This window comes from Sinocyclocheilus grahami, unplaced genomic scaffold (genome assembly GCF_001515645.1).
Source record: "Sinocyclocheilus grahami isolate Dianchi unplaced genomic scaffold, SAMN03320097.WGS_v1.1 scaffold85.1, whole genome shotgun sequence".
NCBI lineage: Eukaryota > Metazoa > Chordata > Actinopteri > Cypriniformes > Cyprinidae > Sinocyclocheilus > Sinocyclocheilus grahami.
Window position 1 is genome coordinate 506,300 of NW_015505264.1, and position 20,642 is coordinate 526,941.

Here is a 20,642-nt window from a genome sequence, read left to right on the forward strand (position 1 = left end):
GGGATTTTGAAAATCATGCATCCTACGCAAGGCTTCTTTAAACACCTCTGATAATTCAACCAAACAACAAAAACCTTGCTAATGTTATATATCTAATGTTCCTCACTAAGAGAGAGGCCATTTCTAGTCCTGTTCATTTTCAATGTTCGATTTTCTCCATTTTATGTCTCAAAGTGCAATCTAACACGACTAAAATTTCATATACACAAAAACAGCAGTAGCTCAGCCTCCCTTCGAAAGATCTGCAAAATAGTACTGTGCTTGTATATGACAAGCTATTCTATTTCAAAATTTCTTTACCCTGCAAACCCCAATTACACGGGACTTGCTTGATAAAGGCATCATAAATTTACTATTCAATTTACTGGTCTTCAGTCCAGCCAGTCTGGCTGAGGTGACAAGGCAATAAATAAAGCAGGACCCTGGGATGCCCCGAGAACTTTAGTGATTTACAAGGACAAGAGGTTAAGGTTACGCATTAGTGTGACCTACAGTTCAGCAGATAACATTTGAATACCACACTCTAAATTCTCGGCTTGCACAAAGCAGCCCCGCTTTCTCTGTGCTCTAGTAAAAAATAAGGCATCCGAGTCCATAAGCTTTGCCATCGCACTTCAGACGAGGCATAAACCGACGGATGTCATATTTGGCAAATCCTACAGGACTCTCTGAATTAATTAAGTCAGTAACAGAAATCATAGCTGTAGGGCTTCAATGAAATATGCAAATACTTTTAATCAAATATCTAGAAAGACAGAAATTGAATAAATGTTCATTTCCGAGCTGGAAACATGCAAATGCTAATGGTAAATATGCAGAATTTGATCTGTCTTGCATTTTATTTAATTCAGCGGCATTATTTTAAATTTCATAAGGAGCTGATTTGAAAACAATATTTAACTTCCCTGCTAATTTACAGCAGGTATGCAGAAAATGTTCTAAGCAATAATGACAGCTAATTTTCATCTTTGCTTGTGTTTGCTGAATTATCCCTTTACCCTAAAGCCAACACACTGTCATGCTTCCATGCTACATCAAAACAGAGCACAAAGTAATCTGGAGTTGATCCAGATTAAGACATTTGCATGGAAAATGCAATTTGGATTATAATTAATCCACAGTGACACTAGATTAAACGACAAAGTAAATGGGCTGTTTTGAGAGATGCTGCCTGTGAATATGAATATTGTGAATATCTCTACGTATAATCTTTAATATGCAGGAGTATGGTGTTTTATATTCAAACCCACATTAGGGATTTATTCCTTTGGCCCCAAAATACATTTAACACATGGGTTCAACAGGGCAACCCATTCTGACTGCTCCTCAAAGTAATGGATTAGAAAAAAAAAAGAAAAGAAAACAACAGCCATTTGGGAACGGATATTTTCTAATTTCAATTTAAATACTGCAGCCTTGAAAAAGCAAAACAAACCAACCATAGCAAAAGTTAGCATGTATATATTCACATTAAGGTTTAAGAAAGCTAGTTTAAGTAGGATCTGCATCTTGACCGCAGCGTTAAATGGCGCCGCCATGTAATAGGTCATGTAAATGCATTGAGTACGAGCTGCCTCAGACAAGCCTGTCATGGCTATATGGATAAAAGATAAACGACTGGCTAAACTAATAGGCTCTGTCCTGTTTCAGCATTTCCTCTGCTCCATTGAACCCAACATTATGTAGCTAGGTATGGTGTGCATGAAAAGACGCCTAATGTAATATTCATTTCGACCATATATTTCCATCTCATACATAAAAAAAGCACATATGAATTCTTATTTGGCAAATCAAATATAACAGAGCCTTAGGTAGTGATGCCAGATGCTAGCTCCAGGGGCTGTTTCCTGATCTCAATACAACGCTGTTTTGTAAGGATTGTAGCCCTTGCTAATGTGCTACCAGTCAGATGTGTACGCAGATCTGCAGTTCGAGGACAATGAGCTCTGATAGGTGGTGCGTTGCTTGAATTAAAAAGAAAGGTTACAAAACTATACACTTCAGCGCTATCTAATCCTATGCTTGTACAAAATTAATATGTCATCAGAGGAATCGCAAGAACAGCAAAGATTAATGAAAGGCGCTTAAAAATTACAAGCGCACAAACTGATTTGATTAAAAAAAATAATCTGGGTGGTCATTGCGGAATATTCTTTGCCTTTATCCACATCTCTGCCATCAGATGGCTATGATTAAAATGGGTCAGCGGAAGGTTACTGATAGCATTCACATGCAACCCACACATGCAGCTGTTAGTAGCAGGAAAAGCCCCACTGGAAGAGAACAGAAGAGCAAAACAGGTAGGAGCAGTGTGTGTTAGTGACTAAGCGACACCGGAGAGAGGATACTAGGGAAAAAGAAAAGACCAAAACTAAAGGTCTTACTGGAGTCCTTCTCTGTTGTGTTGCCTTCTATGGCGTCCCTCTTGCTTGAGTCTTTGTCCTCGGCCGCGGCCAATGAGGAGGCTCGTGGGGATTCCTCGCTGTCTTCACCTGGTTCTTCTACAATTGAACACAGGAAGCGCACTTGGTTACCCACTAGAGATTAGGGCGACTGCTTTTGAATCGTCTGCCGTGTGTGTGTATGTATACAAAATATACCACAAGACACTGGTGCAGGGGGGTCCGTCTGGTTTCATTAAACCCGGGACACTGAAATATGAATGTTCTTCACATACCTCTCCAGATTGTTAGCACTGGGCAGATTACATGGAAATTTTTCTGTAGGCTCAACCACCCCCCTCCCCCCTCCTCGTGTTTAATAATTCTGTGTATCTTTGCAGTACTGCCAGTGGATTAATCTGTTTATGCTGTTAGGTGATAGGTCGAGGCCGTGCGCCTCTAATCCCTGAAAGGCCTACTGTTCCCTTTCATCCAGAGAGCATTTGTCTCTCACTGCGCTGATGTCACATTTTAATGAATTTTTAGCAGGCTGAGTAATGCCAGATAACCACTCCTGTCTTTCCCCCTCCACCCCATGCAGCTTCCATCACACGACACACGACGGGGGAAGAAAGAAAGAGAGAGACAGAAAGTGAGAGCGAGGGGGAGAAATAAACATATTTCGGAAGACCCCGCGAGAAATGAAATAAATTAGGACAACATGAGGCAGGAAAATGGCGTTCAAAGTGCTGCGCTCATCCATTTTATAAAACCTTAATAACCATATAAATTGACCATGGGGAGGCAAAAAGGTCACCGGTATATTTGCATACAATCACTCAAGTCATTGTTTGGTAAGCAGAGGGGCCCTGACTCTGCAGATACATGATATAATTAACCCTTTAAAACTCCCCACACGGCGCTGGCACTGACGTTTTAAGTGCAATACATTAAGTGGAAATTATATACAGCACGAAATTTTCATGGCAGATGCTGGGAGTGATTGAAAGGAAAAATTGTGCTGCACTCTAGTCCTGATGTTTTATTAATAATATTCTGACAACAGGATGAAATATCTCCTGTCACTGCTGGCAGCCGGCTGCAAAAATTGCTATTTTGGCGCACATGCGGTGACGGTGTGCTCTAATACATCCTGCAACAAAGGCACTGTCTGTGTGTGTGTGTATGTAAGACAGTTGGGGGGTATCTTTAGATGTACATGCCGCATTTCTACAAAAAATAAATGTCATAAATTGCAGCGTTTGTGCTTTAGGATAGAAAATGCTGTTGTGTCTTTTCCATGAATATACAGATTTAAAAAAAAATAATATATATTTTTTTAAATGTATATATTATTACTACTACTATTAAAATTGTAAATAATTATAATACATTATAAAATATTATAGATAATTCTATTAAATGTATATAAATGACTATGCAGAAATGTATCCTCAAAAAGATGACATGAAAAACATGTCTGACTACACTTGTTGTAATGTTTGTAATGATGTTTTTTATCTGACACAATATAATATAATGTAATTTTGTTTTTAGAAAATATTGAATATAATTACAAAACACAATTAATTAGCTAATCATACAGTGATTGCAATTTGAATCAACTGGAAGCCTCAATTCTGTAGGCATTAGACATATAATTATTCAACCACAATTATCTTAATGTGTAATTTAAAAAGTCTAAGCAAATAAAATAATATTAAAAATACTTAATACTGCCATTAAAAATAATTTAACTTAACATACCACTAAGCTACACTTAGTACGTCTCTCGCTCTCTGTGCCTCACTTCCTTTCTTTTGCAGTGGAGGCAGGACTGGGGGTGAGTGTTGTGGGGGAAGGTGGCATTGTGGGGCAAAAGGGGCTCTGGACGGAGCTTAAGCCAGTGTCAGGACAGAGGGCTAATCAGAGAGCGAGAGAGAGAGTGCTCTGCCTCAGTAGGCAGATGGGGGTTAGGACCAGCTGGATGTCTGTGATCATGACCAGATTTCAGGTCGGTTAATAAAAGAAACACACAAACACACACACACGCTCATACACAAACACCATAGCACAATGTCACACCCTAAGGGTACAGGGGCCAGGCTGTGGCACCTCCCACTTCTCTCGCCCCTTCTCCTCCTCCCTCCTCGTCCTCAGCGTGAGGCACTCTCTTCAGTCGGCTAGATTTACTGACCCAGTCCCCCTAGCTGGGAAATGAAGTGTCAAAGTGCTAGTGAGCATCTCTACCTCGAGGGGGCATCAAATTTTTAAGGCGATCGTGGAATGCATTAATAAAACATGGAGTGTCACGAAAAAGAAAAGGGCGAATTATGAAGGTAGTAACAGAAGGAATAAGGGAAGAAAAGGATGGGTCGCTATCATCTGGGTCTCATCAGACAGCATTTTTTTCTCTTTTTCCTTCCACTGTCCTTCTCTCTCTCCCTCGTCTTTTAGCAGGGTGTTCTGCAGTTTTTCTGGTATGCATTTCAAGAGCGAGAGAAACTCCCAGACATGCTGTCCTATACATCATAGCGGTGTCTGCCCCGCGCCTGACCCTGGCAACAGTTTGAGTAATCTGAATGCTTTACAGAGGCAGCGTGTCAGCAGCATTGGAGGGGTGCGAGGGGGGTTCGGCAGACTTTCTGCCCATCAAACTTAATCGCAAACAGCAGAGCCATAGACAACTTTTACTGCCCCCACCATCCCTTTCAAGCGAAACCCACAAACACATCAACCACACATCTCCCACGGCTCTCTGTTCGCCAGTCTCCTGTGAGACCTGCTCTGATGTGGGATGATCGGCACACTGGAGGGAGACCGGGGTCAAGAAGGCGTCGCAATTAAAGCAATGCTGTGTTTTGGCCTCATCAAAATGCACCGGTTCCCTTTGCACAACTACCATACCTACAAAAAGAAAAGGAAAAAAAACCCATGGAAATGTGAAAATATGACAGCCGACACTTTCTTTTCATTAAAGCGCTGGGCCTGTCCGGTATAGAGAGAGTGTAATGATGGATGTGGAGGGCAGGCTGCTCCCTCTCTCTCCTCTTGGGGACTATAACACCTCAGTCCGGTCATTATCCAGCCAGTAAAAGAGACACCCACCGTACACAACCGTGGATACCCCCAAAAATGATTCTGCTCATTAAGATGTGTCCCCCACCTCCACCTTAGACTCACGATTTATTTATGGTTCTCAACAAAGAATATCAAAGAACTTAGTGAAGCTAGGCTATCATAAATGGTAGCATTACTTTAATTCAATATTTAAAACTAATTACAACCATATTGCATTTTTGCAAACTTATATTTTTTTATTAAATTTTTATATATATATATATATATATATATATATATATATATATATAAATAGATAATAATAATAATAAACTATTAATTTTAAACAAAAAATTAAACTATTATTATTCATAATAATAATAAAAACAGTTCTTCATATGATTGTCATTTCTTATAATTTTACTGATCTCAGCATTTGTGATAAAGCAATCTGGTTGTAATTGTGATTTCTGGACTGTCTCATCTTGTTGAGGTGTAAGGAACACTAATTTCCCAGCACACCACAGGTTGGCTCTGAGCTGCCCACGGTTTTCATGATGTCACATTCTTTTCCCCCATGGTTTTCATTTGAGCCGCTCCGTTTTAAAGAAATCTTTGAAACTCGAAACCCTGTACAACTTTGTTAAGGGCCAGTTGTAATACTTTCAGGATAATAAGCTTTACTGACTTGTTGATCCACCGTCCCCCCCCCCTCAAATCTTTTTTCTTGCTCCCTTCTTTTTCCAAATTTCAGTGTATTTAACAAGCATTTAGATCTTAACCAGATGCCGTTAATGTACCATGTCTAAAATACTAAACATCCACACGGAGAGCGGGCCCGTTTCCCTTCACGGCGCTGCTGCTGCTGTTGGTAGACACAAGAAAGCTGCTCTGCACATTCACACAGTTACTGCAGGGACATGTGGAGACGTCCAAGTAGATTGCGTATTAACCAAAAGGTTTTGTGATAATTGGTGAAAAATGTTCTTGTCTAATATTTTACAGTATTTCATTTTTTAAATCCTGCTTCCTTTAGAATTTTCTTGAATTTCACTGCAAAAAGCTCAGTTGTAAGAACATCAAGCAACCATGTAAAATAGTGGTCCTTTGGCACATGTTTGCTAATAATGCAAAGAATATTTCATATAGAATTTTTGACTAAATACTTAAAGAGTGTTCATTACGTCATACAGTCACTATCAATGGCTTTTCTCTGAGACAAGCACACTTCCACTGCAGTACACCTTATGCATCAGCAATTAGAAAATGTCTTTTGTTGCTGTCAGTTACTTTCATCCAAGAAAGTTTTTCTATGCTACCAGCTCCTCTGTGATGTATGATGCACTCAAAACCATTAATCACCTCCATCAAATGAATAAACATGATGAAGATTAAAGCTTCTGCTTTTGCTGCACCAACACAAATTTCCCCCTTCATTTCTGCAGACTTCTGTTTCTGCCCTCATGAAATACTGTATATTAATGGTTCCAAATTACTAGCATTAAATCTTTTAAAGAATGCATCTTCAAAGGTTTCTACAGACAAACCCCAAACACCTGCATCGTACACAAAAAGGCTTTTTGTGTCCGTGCCATTCGGATTACCTGAGGCATCCGGAGAAAGGAGGCACCGCAGCCGGGCTTACTTTAGTATTTGAAAATAATATAAAAAGATTCCTCCTCATTTTGTTCTCCCCTCTGCCTCCTTGCTCCTTTCTTTCTCTAGCTCTCCTTTTTTTATTATTTTCCATCCAATATTTATTCAAGACATCATTATAAACATCTGCCCGGGTAGCCGTTTCATCTACACAGGAGCCAAAAGGGCTGGAAATTTCACACACGGCCGCCAACATGACCTCGGCTCAGATGGAGCATGGCACTTTTTTTTCCTCCCGCGCACCGCACAGCTTCCTGTCTGTGACGTCTGAAAAGCACTGGGGGCCAGGGTTAATGGCCTTTCCAATCTCTGTGATAAGAATTCATTTTGTTCTATTACCAGCCGTTATCAGAGGAGGCTGCAGCATCACTTCAGCAGGAGGTTCAATCAATGAGAGAACCTAATGAAGTAACCAGCTCTAGATCTATTTTCTTGCTCAACTCTATCAGACAAATAAGACCTATCTATCACCCCTGTGCATGTCTGCTCTGGAAACCCAGAAAGCCTCAGCCAAACCCCTGACGGCATAGCGAGGAGACACAGATGACTGAAAAGGCGGTCTGGCACGCATGCAGATTTTTCAAATATACACAGAGAGCTGCATCATCCTTCGAAAAGAAAAGACAGATGGAAAAACGTAGACTGGAAAGTACCAAAACTGACTACAATAGCAAATTCCATAAGCAAGTTATTATGATCGATCAAAACAGGGGTCATTTATGGGTTACAGTGGCCATGCCAACGTTTGGCGAATTCCTACAGGATAGAAACAAAGTTCTCCGTGACCACATCTAATTAGACAAAATCTCTGAATGGAAAGGGCCTGACAATAGCCGTGCAGCTCGATCTGAGGCGATGGCTAGGAGATGGCATCCATCGAGGGAAATGAATGAGTCCGTGCGCTCCCTTCCAACTCTATAAAAACATGCAAAAAATGTCCATTTCATTACTTGCTAAACAATGTCATATGGGCTGCACTGCCCCCTAATATACCCTGACAAAGGAGTACCAGCAGACATATGCTTTAAATAAATAAGATTACCCTGATAGACAGAGGCCTCTGACAATGTTCCCTGTTCTCTCTCTCTCCCTATTCCCCCTCTTCCAGCGCCTGTTGTTCTTGCCTCCATTTGTCTGATACAGAGAAAATCAGAAGTACAGCAGATGCCCTGCTTTCAGGGGCCCATAAGTCTCTTCAATAGACTTGAACCTTAAATGAAAGGACAGGAAGGCAGAGAGATCTTCTGTTTGATTTTACGATGACCCAACACAATTAAAATGCCATAAATGCACTTTGTAATTAAGGAGACACTGTTTCTGCGTCAGAAAAGACAATGAAATTGCCTGTAGGCCTTTAGGAAGTGTCAATGGCAGTTTCACAACACACTAATTGTGGCTTATTGATTGAATTTGAGTTTGAATTTGAAGTTGTTTTAAAAAAAAAAGAGGAACGATGGGCGTATTATGCTGGGCCCGGGTGGTCCGCATACAATTTGAGTCAAAAGAGCGCGATCAATATTTAAATGACTTTCTGCATTGATTTAAAATTAACTTTCAATTAAGACATCTGTTGGACTTTTAACTACAACACTTAGCCATTGAGGAGGAAATAAGGGAACATTTATTGATACTCTTAAACAGCAGTGGCCATTCTGCCATCGATTCGGTCATTTGCGCTGGCATTGGTATGCAGGAGGTTCTAACTCTTTCCTCCCAGGCTCCACGCTAACAGCCGCTGGCCCTGGCCTTAGCGGAGGACTTAAATAAATATATAAAGCCCAGACCCATCTCGCCGGACAGACAGGGAGATTAACCTTTATCCGGAGCTAAGTCAAAGGCATGTTATCTGCGGAACTGTTTGGCGCTGTAATTACATGGGCTCCATGTTTGTAGCCGATCGAATGGAACTCCTTGTGCTGCGTCGGCAGTCCGGAGGTGGACAGACTTTCTGGAAGGCCTAATCAGGTAACAGACACCTTTTGTTTTGGGAGCTCATTGATGGATGAAATCTTTATCTGTAATATTGATCAGCCAGGACTCTAAACTGTCTATCTTGGCTACTGGAAGCTCTAACAAGATTGCCAACTGGAGTATATCAGTTAACATTTAATCAATGACAGTTTAAGACACAGATGCTTTAAAAAGGCAGTGTGTTTTCCTGCTCTGAACGATTAGGGGAGGGATTGCTCAGAATTTATCATCCACCATCCAAGACCAAGGCCTGCGTCCTTGAATGTCAGAATGTCAAAAAGGTAAAGGATATATGAATAATGAAAAAGAAACAAAACGTTCAAAAAGATACCTCCATCCATTTCTATTACACAAACACACGCCCGATTTCGTCACCATACATCAAACAATGGGGTGGCTAACCATAACCCGCACCCTATCTGAGAGAAAAATACATGCATGCGTCATCTTAGTAAATGTATAATTTTTGCCACCCTTGCAAAATATAGCAATGTTAGCTGCGCATGAGGTGTCAGCAAGCCGAGCATGCAATCCATTAGAATTCCTGTTTAGCTTGTTTGTGCCGTTCACCCCCCCAGTCCATCCGTTTCCGATTCTTCCATTTTCCTTCACCAACAGACTCTGGCCCAATTAGGGTCTGAGCTCGTCACTATGGCTACGGCGGCTGTCACTCACGCTCGGACTTCACCGCCCCTGGCCTATGCGATCATTAGCTATTCATCTTCTTGCCTTAGCTGTCCCTTAAAGGAAAATGTAAGTGGACTAATTATGTAAAACATCAGTGTCGGACAAGACTGAAATTTCTCAGAGAAGGTCTTTTCCATCTCCTGCCTTATTTAATAACTAGTTTTGCCTGGAAATGTACAAGCAAGATTATCTTGTGTAATGTATAGAGCACAAATCCAGCATGTGCATGTTTACAGTTTTAATAATCCCTGTGATCAAAACCCATAACCTTCTGTGATGCGAAAAGCAGCCGTGTTACCTCTGATTTGCATCTGATAAGGTGCTTTCGAGTGACTAAAAGAGGGATGTCCTTCCTGGGCCTCAGGTCAAAGGCACTTCAGTGTGAATGTGGCACCAGAGATCTTTGCTTCCCTCCATGTCGAGTCAGGAAACACAATTGTCAGGCACATATTATGACAGCAGCAATTACACAGAGGTGCATGACACTATTATTGCCATTTGCCGGAGAGTGATTATGCTAATGAAGAGATGTATGGCAGGTGGCACACATGCTGGCAGCTGCCAGCCAGAAATGCGCACACACACATGGAGCCCTCCCCTTACACACGCTCTTGCTGCCACCCGTCTTTCTAACAGTATGAACAATGCCTTACAACCAGCCGGTCCCAAGATATGTAATTAGGCCTCACTTTGATTTAACACTTCCTTATCACATCAAAGGCACAGGAATTAATACTGAAGGAGAGGGAGAAAGAGACAAAAAGAGAGAGAGAACAAGGGAGAATGAAGGAAATTATGAAAGCCTGTTTCCACCTCAGAGAAAAGAAAACAGGTAATTGTGAGATAAAGTTTAAAATAAGAAATAATATTCTGAGATATTTTGAATACACAGTGCAGCAGTTAGATACAAAATCTAAATTATGAGTAAAAAGTCACAACTGTGAAATATTAAGACATATTGTGAGATATAGTCGATATATAAACACAAATTGTAAGATATTACACCAGATTACAAGAGATATACAAGAGGTACAAATTCAAATAGTTAGATATACTGTAAATTCAAATAGTGAGATATGTCAGATTGAGAAATATAAATTCAATTTGTTAGATATAAATTTAAATTGCGAGATGTTAAATCAGATTGAGGGACAAATTTAAATTGTGAGATATAAAGTCACAAATATGAAGAAGTCACACTTGTAAGATATTAAGACATATTGTTTTAACTCTGGGTTGGAAACAAACTTCCATAGGAAACAGATCTGCTTAGATGTTAACAAGAAGTAGAAGAGTGGCCTTGCATTTGTCCAAAAGCAGGCACACAGCACAGTTCAGTTTTTGTTTCTCTTCTTCTCTCCAATCTTGCAAGCTTTTTACAATAGTTACTACAATACTGTATATCATAGGCGTAATTTGCGGGTGGGACGGGTGAGACATGTCCCCACCACTTTTTGCCAGGGTCGATATTGTCCCTACCACTTTTTGAAAGTAATTGAAAAATATAGTGCGGAAGGTAGGCTATGTATTAAAGGGAAAACAAGATCAACAAATCATTCTTCATAATCTAATTAGGGTGATAAAAAAAAAATTATGCATGCATAACTCGTGCAGTGCAATAACGATGTGATTTGCAGCTGTTGCACTTTTCGTAATGTCATTAGGCTATAGCATTTTATTTTAAAAATGGAGAGCTTCCTTGTGCCAAGTATAGGCCTGCCCTCTACTAAAGATTTTTCTAGTCAACTAGTCGCACGTTATATTAAATTGATTAATATAATAATAATATATTAACCATACTTCAATATAGGCTATAGGCAGACGTATTAGGCTAGAGCCTATTTCGCGCTCAAGCTCACGCATAAAGCAATTGCCTCAAAGCACCGGCAAAGTAAACCTTGCAGAAGGTGCGCTCAGCAAAAATTATGCGAATATTGATGGTTTTCATGCTTAAGTCAAGTAAAAGACCGCTTCTTAAACCAGAGAAGTTTTTTTGAGAGATATAAACTGGCAATTCTGAGAAATAAAGTAAGAACTGCGAGATATAAACTCTCAATTCAGACTTTTTTTCTCGCAATTGCGAGTTTATATCACGCAATTCTGACTTTTTTGTCAGAATTGTGAGATATAAACTCGCAATTCTGAGAACATATCAGTCTTTTTTCCCCCCTCAAAATTGGATTTATAAACTCGCAATTGCAACAATTCTGAGATTGTTGCAACTGATTTATAAACTCGCAATTTCGAGAAAAAAACGTCAGAATTGCGAGAAAAAAAAGTCAGAATTGTGAGATATAAACTGGCAATTGCGAGAAAAACAGTCAGAATTGCAACAATTATGACTTTATATCTCGCAATTCTGATTTTATAACTCGCAATTGCGAGTTTATATAACGCAATTATGACTTCATAACTCGCAATTGCGAGTTTATATCTCACAATTCTGTGAAAAAAAGTCAGAATTTTTTTCTGAAAAAAAAACTCTTGGATCTTGGAACTATGGATCGGTTGGGAAAAAAATTATACAGTATATTAGTTTTTCCGCTTTTTGAGAGTAAACAGTACTTTCAGTAAAACTGTGTAACTTCTCAGTCTCAGTTCATAACATAACGTTCAATGTCAGCCAAATGTGAGGTAAAATCTCTGACCTACAAATCTGGGCAAGGATAGATAGACAGAAAAGGAACTATCACCAAAAGTCATCATCTACCAAGTAACCCAACTTTCTTCCCCTTCACTTCGAATCGTCCAGCTGGTCTGTAAAAAAAAAAAAAGTTGCAATTACCTTTTTTTTTATTTTTATTCAGTGGCAGAAACGGGCTTCCATACCTTATGCTATGGAGTCTCTCTCTCTTTTTTTTTTGATTCCTCAGTGTTTGCTAAACGTTCTGTAATTTATTAGTCATTATATAGCCTAATACAGCGTGTAGGCCATGCCTCATCTTATTAGTTTTTGTTAATAACGTTTTGTAAGCTAGTTTGTCATTGAATACTGTTTTATTGTTGTTGTGCATTTTATGATGCATTTAATGAATCCATCTTTTTTTTTTTTGTCTTAAAACGTGAAAGGTGTATAGATGTAAGCAAAACAGACAATTATATTTTATTGTAAAACCTGACAAGATCGTGAAATCGAAAGTGAAAGCCCAGCTTTTAACATGGCAAAAGAGGAACTCCCGTTCACAAAATTAAAATCACAAATAATACTACTGATGAAAAAGAACGTGTTGAATGTTAACTACTTTCGTTTCCATATAACTATAAACTATGATAAAAGTTCATCAACGTGCATTGATTAACAGCATGTTGTAGCGCAAAAAAAAACGTGTACCTGCAGCCAACTGAGAAAGTTAATCGCAAAAGAGTGACCAGTGGGAAGAATGAGTCTGGAGCCCTGAATTGCCCAGCTTCCTCTGTCAATGATCTAGCACCCCCTCAGCACCTGCGTTCAAAATTCTCTGGCACCGCCCCTGGTACATCGATGTATTTTTGAAAAGCAAAAATTAAGTTTGTTCAACTCTAAACCCAGTCCCCAAGTAAATTAGGTTATTAAATAAAAAACTAGCAAAACGAGTTGCGCGGTGTCCCCACCACTTTTCAAAGCAATGTTATGCCACTGCTGTATATGCAATTTTTAGATATAAAACGTGCTGAAGTGTGTGTGTGTGTGTGTGTTTAGCAGGCTTCAGCATAACAGGGTGCTGTGGCTCTAGTAGCCCTGTGTGTTTTTAATTCCTTCGGCCGGGTTATTGAAACAGAATCCTCCCACTCTGCCAGCACACTCTGGCGAAGGGGGAAGCCCTCTCCTCATCCCTGCATGGATCCTGCCTCTACATGAAAGCCCCGGAGATCCCCGCCAACAAAAATCAATGTATGGATGTTCAGAGCAGTTTTCAAGGTTTTGTAAGACAAATCTTCGGAGCATGAGCTGGTTTACTGCTATCGAGCCGAGCTTCGATCAGCCTGCCCTGGTGAATAATACGAGAGGGCCTTGCTCACTTTACCAGCCTGTGAAATGAAGACAGGGTGCCAGCCAGCCAGCCAGCCAGCCACTTCCCTTAAAGGAATGTAACCTGAGTAACTCCCCCTCTACAAATAACCTCCCTTAATCTAATGTCAGATACCGCCTCCAAAAGCCGATCCCAGATCAGGCTGTGGCGAGGCATGGGAGTTATCGCTTGCTCGGGGCTGCATCCTCACAGAGCCCTTTGTATCTAGTGCACATTCTTCCCCTAATTAGAAGAGATGGGTGATTATACCTTTAAAAGGAGGCTACTGTTTGCAATTGTCATTGGAGGCAGGAAGTCGGTCATCACATGGCTTGCTGGACGAGCAAATAAATTAGATTAATAACAAGCACCCATATAACATTTTATAACCTGGGGTAAAAGAAAAAAAAAAAAGTTTAAGCAAAATTACACTGACAAACAGTAATTAAAATAATACAACATGACATACTTCATAAGTAGCTCTCTTGGCGGCTTTGTTGACATAGCTACAGGGAAGACGGCACTGCATACGTTTGTCTTTTTCTCTCATTTTTAGGTAATTAACTCTGCCATTGTTTTTAAGGCAATCAAACATAAGTTTCTATTAGTGTGTCTCAATGTTTTGGTCTTGCAAGGACTATATAGTGTGCAGTAACCTAGTATGGGTTGCATATATTGAGAATTGGGAAGGTGGACAAACAAGTCTAAAACGGTTTTGGGAAATTTCTTTGCTTTTTGTAGTTTACAAAGTACTTTTCATTGAGAATCACATATGAATGCAAAGGCAGAATGGTTTGAGATTTGCGCGCGCGTGTGTGTGTGGTGTTGGGGTAAAGGACGGCATCGCTAGCCGACAGGTTTCAATTTCACATCCTCGATTATCTCACCCCCAATTCCATGCATGCCTAAATCTAAAAAATCTCATCCAGTGACTCCATACAAACTCATTCCCCTCCAAACGCCTCTACACACACACATACACACGCTTCCCAAGTAGCGCCATCTCTCCAAGCTTAAATAGCAGAAAATTGCTCTGCTTTTCCGTGGTCTACCTCCTCATTCCTATCAGCCCAAGTGGGAACAAAAGGCTCGAATTCACTGGCGTGTGAGACCTGCTGATGGGTCGGGAGATGGGTTGCAGTTTGGTGCCGTTGATGCCCTGCTGACGGACAAGCCGGATGATAGAAGATGGGGATTTGCGAGCCTACCAGGTCGCCATTTTGTCCCCAACACACAAATCAGAGACACCACACTCGCACCCACTGAGGCTATTAGGCTCAAAATAACAAGTGAGGCAGGAAACAATGCTTGATTTCATTACGGAAAACAGAACAATGGCTATAAATGTCTTGGTGGAATATATCTGGGTTTAAACCCAGGCCAAAGACAAGACCGCTAATATAAGAGGAACTGCTCCAGTGACAGCAGAAGGGCCTTGTGTAAATTTAAAGTGATGGCAGAGAAAGAACAGGCCTCTCTTAGCCTCTTTTTCTTCCAATCTCCCTCCCGTTTTTTGCAGGAGAGTTATTATAGGATGATAAAAGCAACAACAATGTTGTGACATGAAACCGTTAGCATTAGGGTGGAAGAATGGAAGATGAAAGAATGTTCTTGGGAATTGATGATAGCTCACAAGGCCCTGATTTCAGCCTTTAATCTCATAGCACACTCCAATTTCCCTCTGTACGCTGCTGGTTTTGGCAGCAGAGAGAGGGGGGCCAAATAAGTGAGGGCAGAGAGAAATTAGAGGTGTATTATTATATACTATAGTAATGGTATACATTCAGCTGTAATACACACTAGGTGGTAGTATACACCCAGCTGTAAAGTATATTCAGTTGCAATGTACTTTGAGCGTTATCACAAGCTCTCCTATATCTTTGGGATGCACAGTGTATTAGTTGAAAAAAAAGTTGTTTTTTTTTTTTTTAGAATAGGCAGATGTTGGATATTTTTTGAGCATGCTCATTACCCATATTTTAGATTTAGATTTCCAGAAAACACTAATAATTTAATTAATTAAAAAAGCAGAATAATAAAATAATAATTAAATATCTGTTAAATGTATTTCTTAGCGAATTTCAAATTATTTTTTGTATTTTTATATTTTGTATGGCCTAAATACACTTTCAAAAATGTATTTTAATTATTTAATTTTTAATATATTTAGACAAAATAGCAATTCATTTTAATATTGGCTATTTATCAGTTATTGCCATGACACTCTATATTTGAAGAGTTCATTTGCAAAAACAGATAACTCCGTTTTTAACAATTTTCAAAAATCAAAAAAATTTTTTCATTGTGCATTTCAGTTAATCTCAATCAAACTGCAGTTGGGTTATTTTGTTTAGGTTAAAAAATAACTAAAAAATACAGCAAACTAACACAATAAAAACATGATTTTTGAAAATTGTAAAAAAATTGAGTTATGTGTTTTTGCAAATAAACTCTTTATTTCTATATAGATATTTCTATAACTTTTTTTTCATTGTGCATTTCAGTTAATCTCAATCAAACTGCAGTTGGGTTATTTTGTTTAGGTTAAAAAATAACTAAAAAATACAGCAAACTAACACAATAAAAACATGATTTTTGAAAATTGTAAAAAATTGAGTTATGTGTTTTTGCAAATAAACTCTTTATTTCTATATAGATATTTCTATAACTCCTGGAATTCAATAATATTTAAGAATATTTATTATCTAAATATTAATAATACTAATAATATTTAATATTTGTATATACTGATATATTTGTATCGTGACATAGCTGGCAATACCCAGCCCATTTTCATCTTTCTCTAATGGAAAATCGTAAAGTGGAGAGTTCTCGGCTGTTTGCTTTGTAAACAATGCACTCCATTTTTATGAATTGGGTCCTTTTTATTAAGCATGAATTCCTCCGATGCCCATGTTATTCATAACATGGCCTGGGCTGATGAAGATTGGCCTGTTAAGAACCTCCAGAAGCAATTAAAGTGACAAGGAGGCAAGGCCCTGATGTGTACATTTACTATGACGAGTGCTCTCCAAAGTGAATGCCCTTATTAAGAGCCACTGTTCCCCTCTACAGCCTACCACGATGAGACAGAGAGAGAGAGAGAGAGAGAGAGAGAGAGGCTGGATTACGAGATTCAGCTGTTAAGATGATCCTTTCACGCAGGAATAACAGATAGTATCACGCCACATCAATCCACCCATTTTCTCATCCCTCCATCTCCTTTCTCGCCCAATCACCTGACTCCTTGTTCATTCAAAATTATGACTAATTAAGTCATAAGCGAATAGTTTCAGGGAAGAATGGTGAGATTCTAAGAGCGGAGCTGTAGCTGTAAGCAGCGGCGGTGGAGAAGAAGCCCTGATGAAGTGACTGTATTGTGCCAATCTTTCGAGCAGGTCATGGGAAAATGAGCTGACAGAGGCATGGGGTATATTATAGCGGAGAGAATCAGTGTGTACGGTATGTGGCATTATCAGAAACACAAACATGTGACAACGAGAGAGAGATGAAAATGACCTTCTGTGGCACGGATCCTTCATGCATACTGAAGGTTTGGAAGTGTCTGCGATGTCCTACTTCGCCGTACATACTGGAATCTGGATCTTATTATCAGTTTGTTCCTTTTTGGACCACTGTCGCCCCTGAATGATGAATTATTCAGACCGAGTTAATTGGTTTGTGAGAGGGTGTCCACAGAAGAAGATATTCCTTAGCAGCGGCTAATGAAAGAAAAATACCCACATTTTTCTGCCGTTTTAACCCCTACGCTTACACACAAAGGAGAAGGTCGAGCCCTGGAAGGGATGCTTGTTTCAGGTATCCTTGGTTGTAATTGTGAGGGCTGAAGAGCTATAAATGAGCTCAAAATCATCAGGGTTTTTTGGCCCATGTATTATGCAAATGCCACAGAAGCACTCCAGCACACCTAGACACAGTCAATGAACAATCAACAGGCCTTCGCCTCAATGACTTTAACTTAACGCTACCTATTGTCGCTTCTGCAAGTCTCCTAAGAGTACATAAAGCATTAAATTCCCATCAGAAATAATAGCTGCTCCTCCTATTTAAAAGTAAACTCCACCATTGATACGTTCGCTGACAGGTGCGTGCATAAAATTTATGCACCGTAAAACATACGCTCATACACACCTGCCCTGGATGCCCCCCCCCCCTTCACAAAAACAAATTAAATGAAAATCCGGCATGACCGCGGAGTGGAGCACTCTACTTAAGCAAGTCCACTGTCTTCTGATTAAGGAAGAGAGCGAAATTTCATAAAATACTAGTGCCTGTGCTTGATGAATCATGTCTCTTTAATGCAGTGCAGTATGATGGAAGAGAGAGATACAGGCAAGGAATCATCAACTGCTGCTCCGGCTCCCTCTGATAACACCCCATCTGCAGATTGCCTTGATCAGATTCACGTTTTATTTAAAACAGGACCAATCCCGAGGCCCGACTCCTTTTAATTTGCATATATTAACAGGGTTCAAATGCAGCAATAGCTAGGAGCACTTCCCAGTCAACTTCCCAATCTGCCTGCATAATGGCAGCCTATTAAATAGAGTTACTCATCAGTGCAGGAAGCAGACATGGGGAAAAAAAGATGGGAAAAAGCAGCCTATTGTGAGCATTTGCATTTATGCAATTGGACTGAAACGGACGTGTTTGAATATTCCTGTTGTGTTGCTGTGAACATATTAAAAACTAAAATGTGACGTGAAAAAATTCAGCCTATTTACATTCTTTATAAACACCTCTGTTATATTTCACATAATTAATTGGATTATTTTAAAAGGACAAAAATAAAGGTTTCTCCACATTTTCTTTTCCTGCCAATGTAACCAAAGCTATGAAGGAAGAAACAAAAATAATATTAACCAAGAAATCCATCCCTAACTCATAATATTTCCCACCTGAACGTTCAGGGAACGTGTCACATTACAGGAGTTAAATGCATTGCGAATGGCGTTTCAAGTTGTCCTTAAGTCATTTCCTTGGTCCAGATTGGATGCTGTCTAACACGCGGTGGTCAGTCGCTAGGGGTGGGAGAAAAAAATCGATCCATCGATGCATCGCGATTCTCTCTCCAACGATTCTGAGAATTTCAGAATTGATTCTGAGCTTAGTGTTTAACCAGATGCGCGATGACGCCGAGTTTGCTTTAGAAACACCCGTATTCTGGTTGCTTCCAATTCCTCAACCACATACACCACTCGAACCTTACGTAAAATAATCTTTCATGAAGTTCGGAAAGGTTGAAGTGAATTACAAGGACATTCGCGGGCTTCATTGCACAGGATGCGCTGTGAGAGACGCTCTCTCTTTGTTTGATGTTACACTTGAAGTGTGCGGTCTCGCCCGTCTGTATTTTCCTTACAAATGCTCGACGAAGTCATCATATATGTGGTTTGGAATGCAGTGGACTTATATATTTAAAATATGAACCTTATTAACAGAAGGTTAATTTCAAATGCCGACGCATCTTGTTTGTGAAGACTGCTCGCGCATGCGGCTGTGCGCGACTCCGTGTAAGTGGTTTAATGCAATTGCGTCTCTCAAAATGGTTTTGTGACGCAAAATTTATGTAAACACAGCCAGTTATGTCTTAAGGGATTAAACGGACAGCACAAACCACATTACTTCTTATATTTCAAAAGAGATCCGTGCGTGAATGCAGCCTAACAGATCTCCCGCTGTCTATGATGTCATAGTAAAAAACTACAGTAAAGATCATCTTAAATACTGAAAGCACTCTTTGTTTGTTGTTTGCAATATGTTTCTATGCTCCTCTTTATTATTTGCTACATGCTTGTATGTTTTGAAGTTATATTACTTTAAAATTCTTAACATACAACTGTTTTAATTATTTTTTTTCAATTTGTAATTATTTTAAAAAGTACTTAATTACTTATATAAGGATATGTAAATGTAAGGATTTTAAGATTCTCAAGTCGGTAAACTAAGTAATTAATAAGGGGGGGGGGAGTATATCAAGGATCGTTCTGGAATCGGATCGTGACTTCCGGAATCGGAATCGGATCGGATCGTGGGGGGACTAAAGATTCCCACCCCTATCAGTCGCTGTAAGAGAACATGATGACAGCATTAAGTCTAACTTCCCAGCTGCATTATCACTGGCCCTGGCCGATGCTGGCTAAATCTGCAAAGCTTCCTACGGTTAGCCACGATTAGGCACTGCTATGGATAATCAATACCGCCTATCAATTCCATACTTTGTTGTGATGAATGAGGTGGATGGGGAAAAGGAAAGAGGGAAACAAGGAAAGCAGTCTCTATCAGAGAACGAGACAGGGAGCAGAGGAGAGAGAGAAAATGATAAACAGACCAATCTACGCTAAACACAAGAGACTAAAAATGAAACATGTTAACATTAAAATATTAAACCATGCTCAGAGTTAATAAATGCTTGTTCATTATACAGTGATTTATTTATTTTTTTAATTGTTCATTATACAGTGATTTATTTATTTTTTAAATCGATAATTATACAGTGATTTATTTAGTTATTTTTGAAAATAACTTTAACCAAAAATAAATGCTGTATTATTCATTATGTTCACTATTATATATACTGTCATTCAAAACTTGTAGTCAGTAAGATTTATTTTTTCTAATGCTACAAAAGATTTGCATTTAAAATAAACACTGTTCTATTAAATTTTTTTTATTGATTAAAGAATCCTGATATTATTAATCCTGAAAAATATTAAGGTACACAACAGCTTTTAACATTAGCCAAGTTTCCATCCAGTTTTTGTGCTGTTTTGTTATCAATAAAGAGAAAATGCGTAAAAAAAACAGCCTGTTTTCATCCAACTGGCCTTTTACCGAGAAAATGCTGTGCGTGATGTCATCCCTAAAACAAACGAAT

The 20,642-nt window shown here is 39.3% G+C and overlaps 1 protein-coding gene across 4 annotated transcripts in view; it reads right to left on the minus strand.

Moving 5' to 3' along the window:
- Positions 1-20,642, minus strand: part of LOC107586695 (zinc finger homeobox protein 4-like) — a 77,764-nt gene that overhangs the window by 10,775 nt on the left and 46,347 nt on the right. For 3 of the 4 annotated variants that reach the window (XM_016274145.1, XM_016274144.1, XM_016274146.1), the window contains exon 5: positions 2,385-2,501. The exons of the other annotated variant lie outside the window; for it this stretch is intronic. In XM_016274145.1, coding sequence (XP_016129631.1) covers positions 2,385-2,501 — 117 coding nt within the window. The remainder of the gene's footprint in view (positions 1-2,384; positions 2,502-20,642) is intronic. 4 annotated transcript variants of the gene reach the window in all.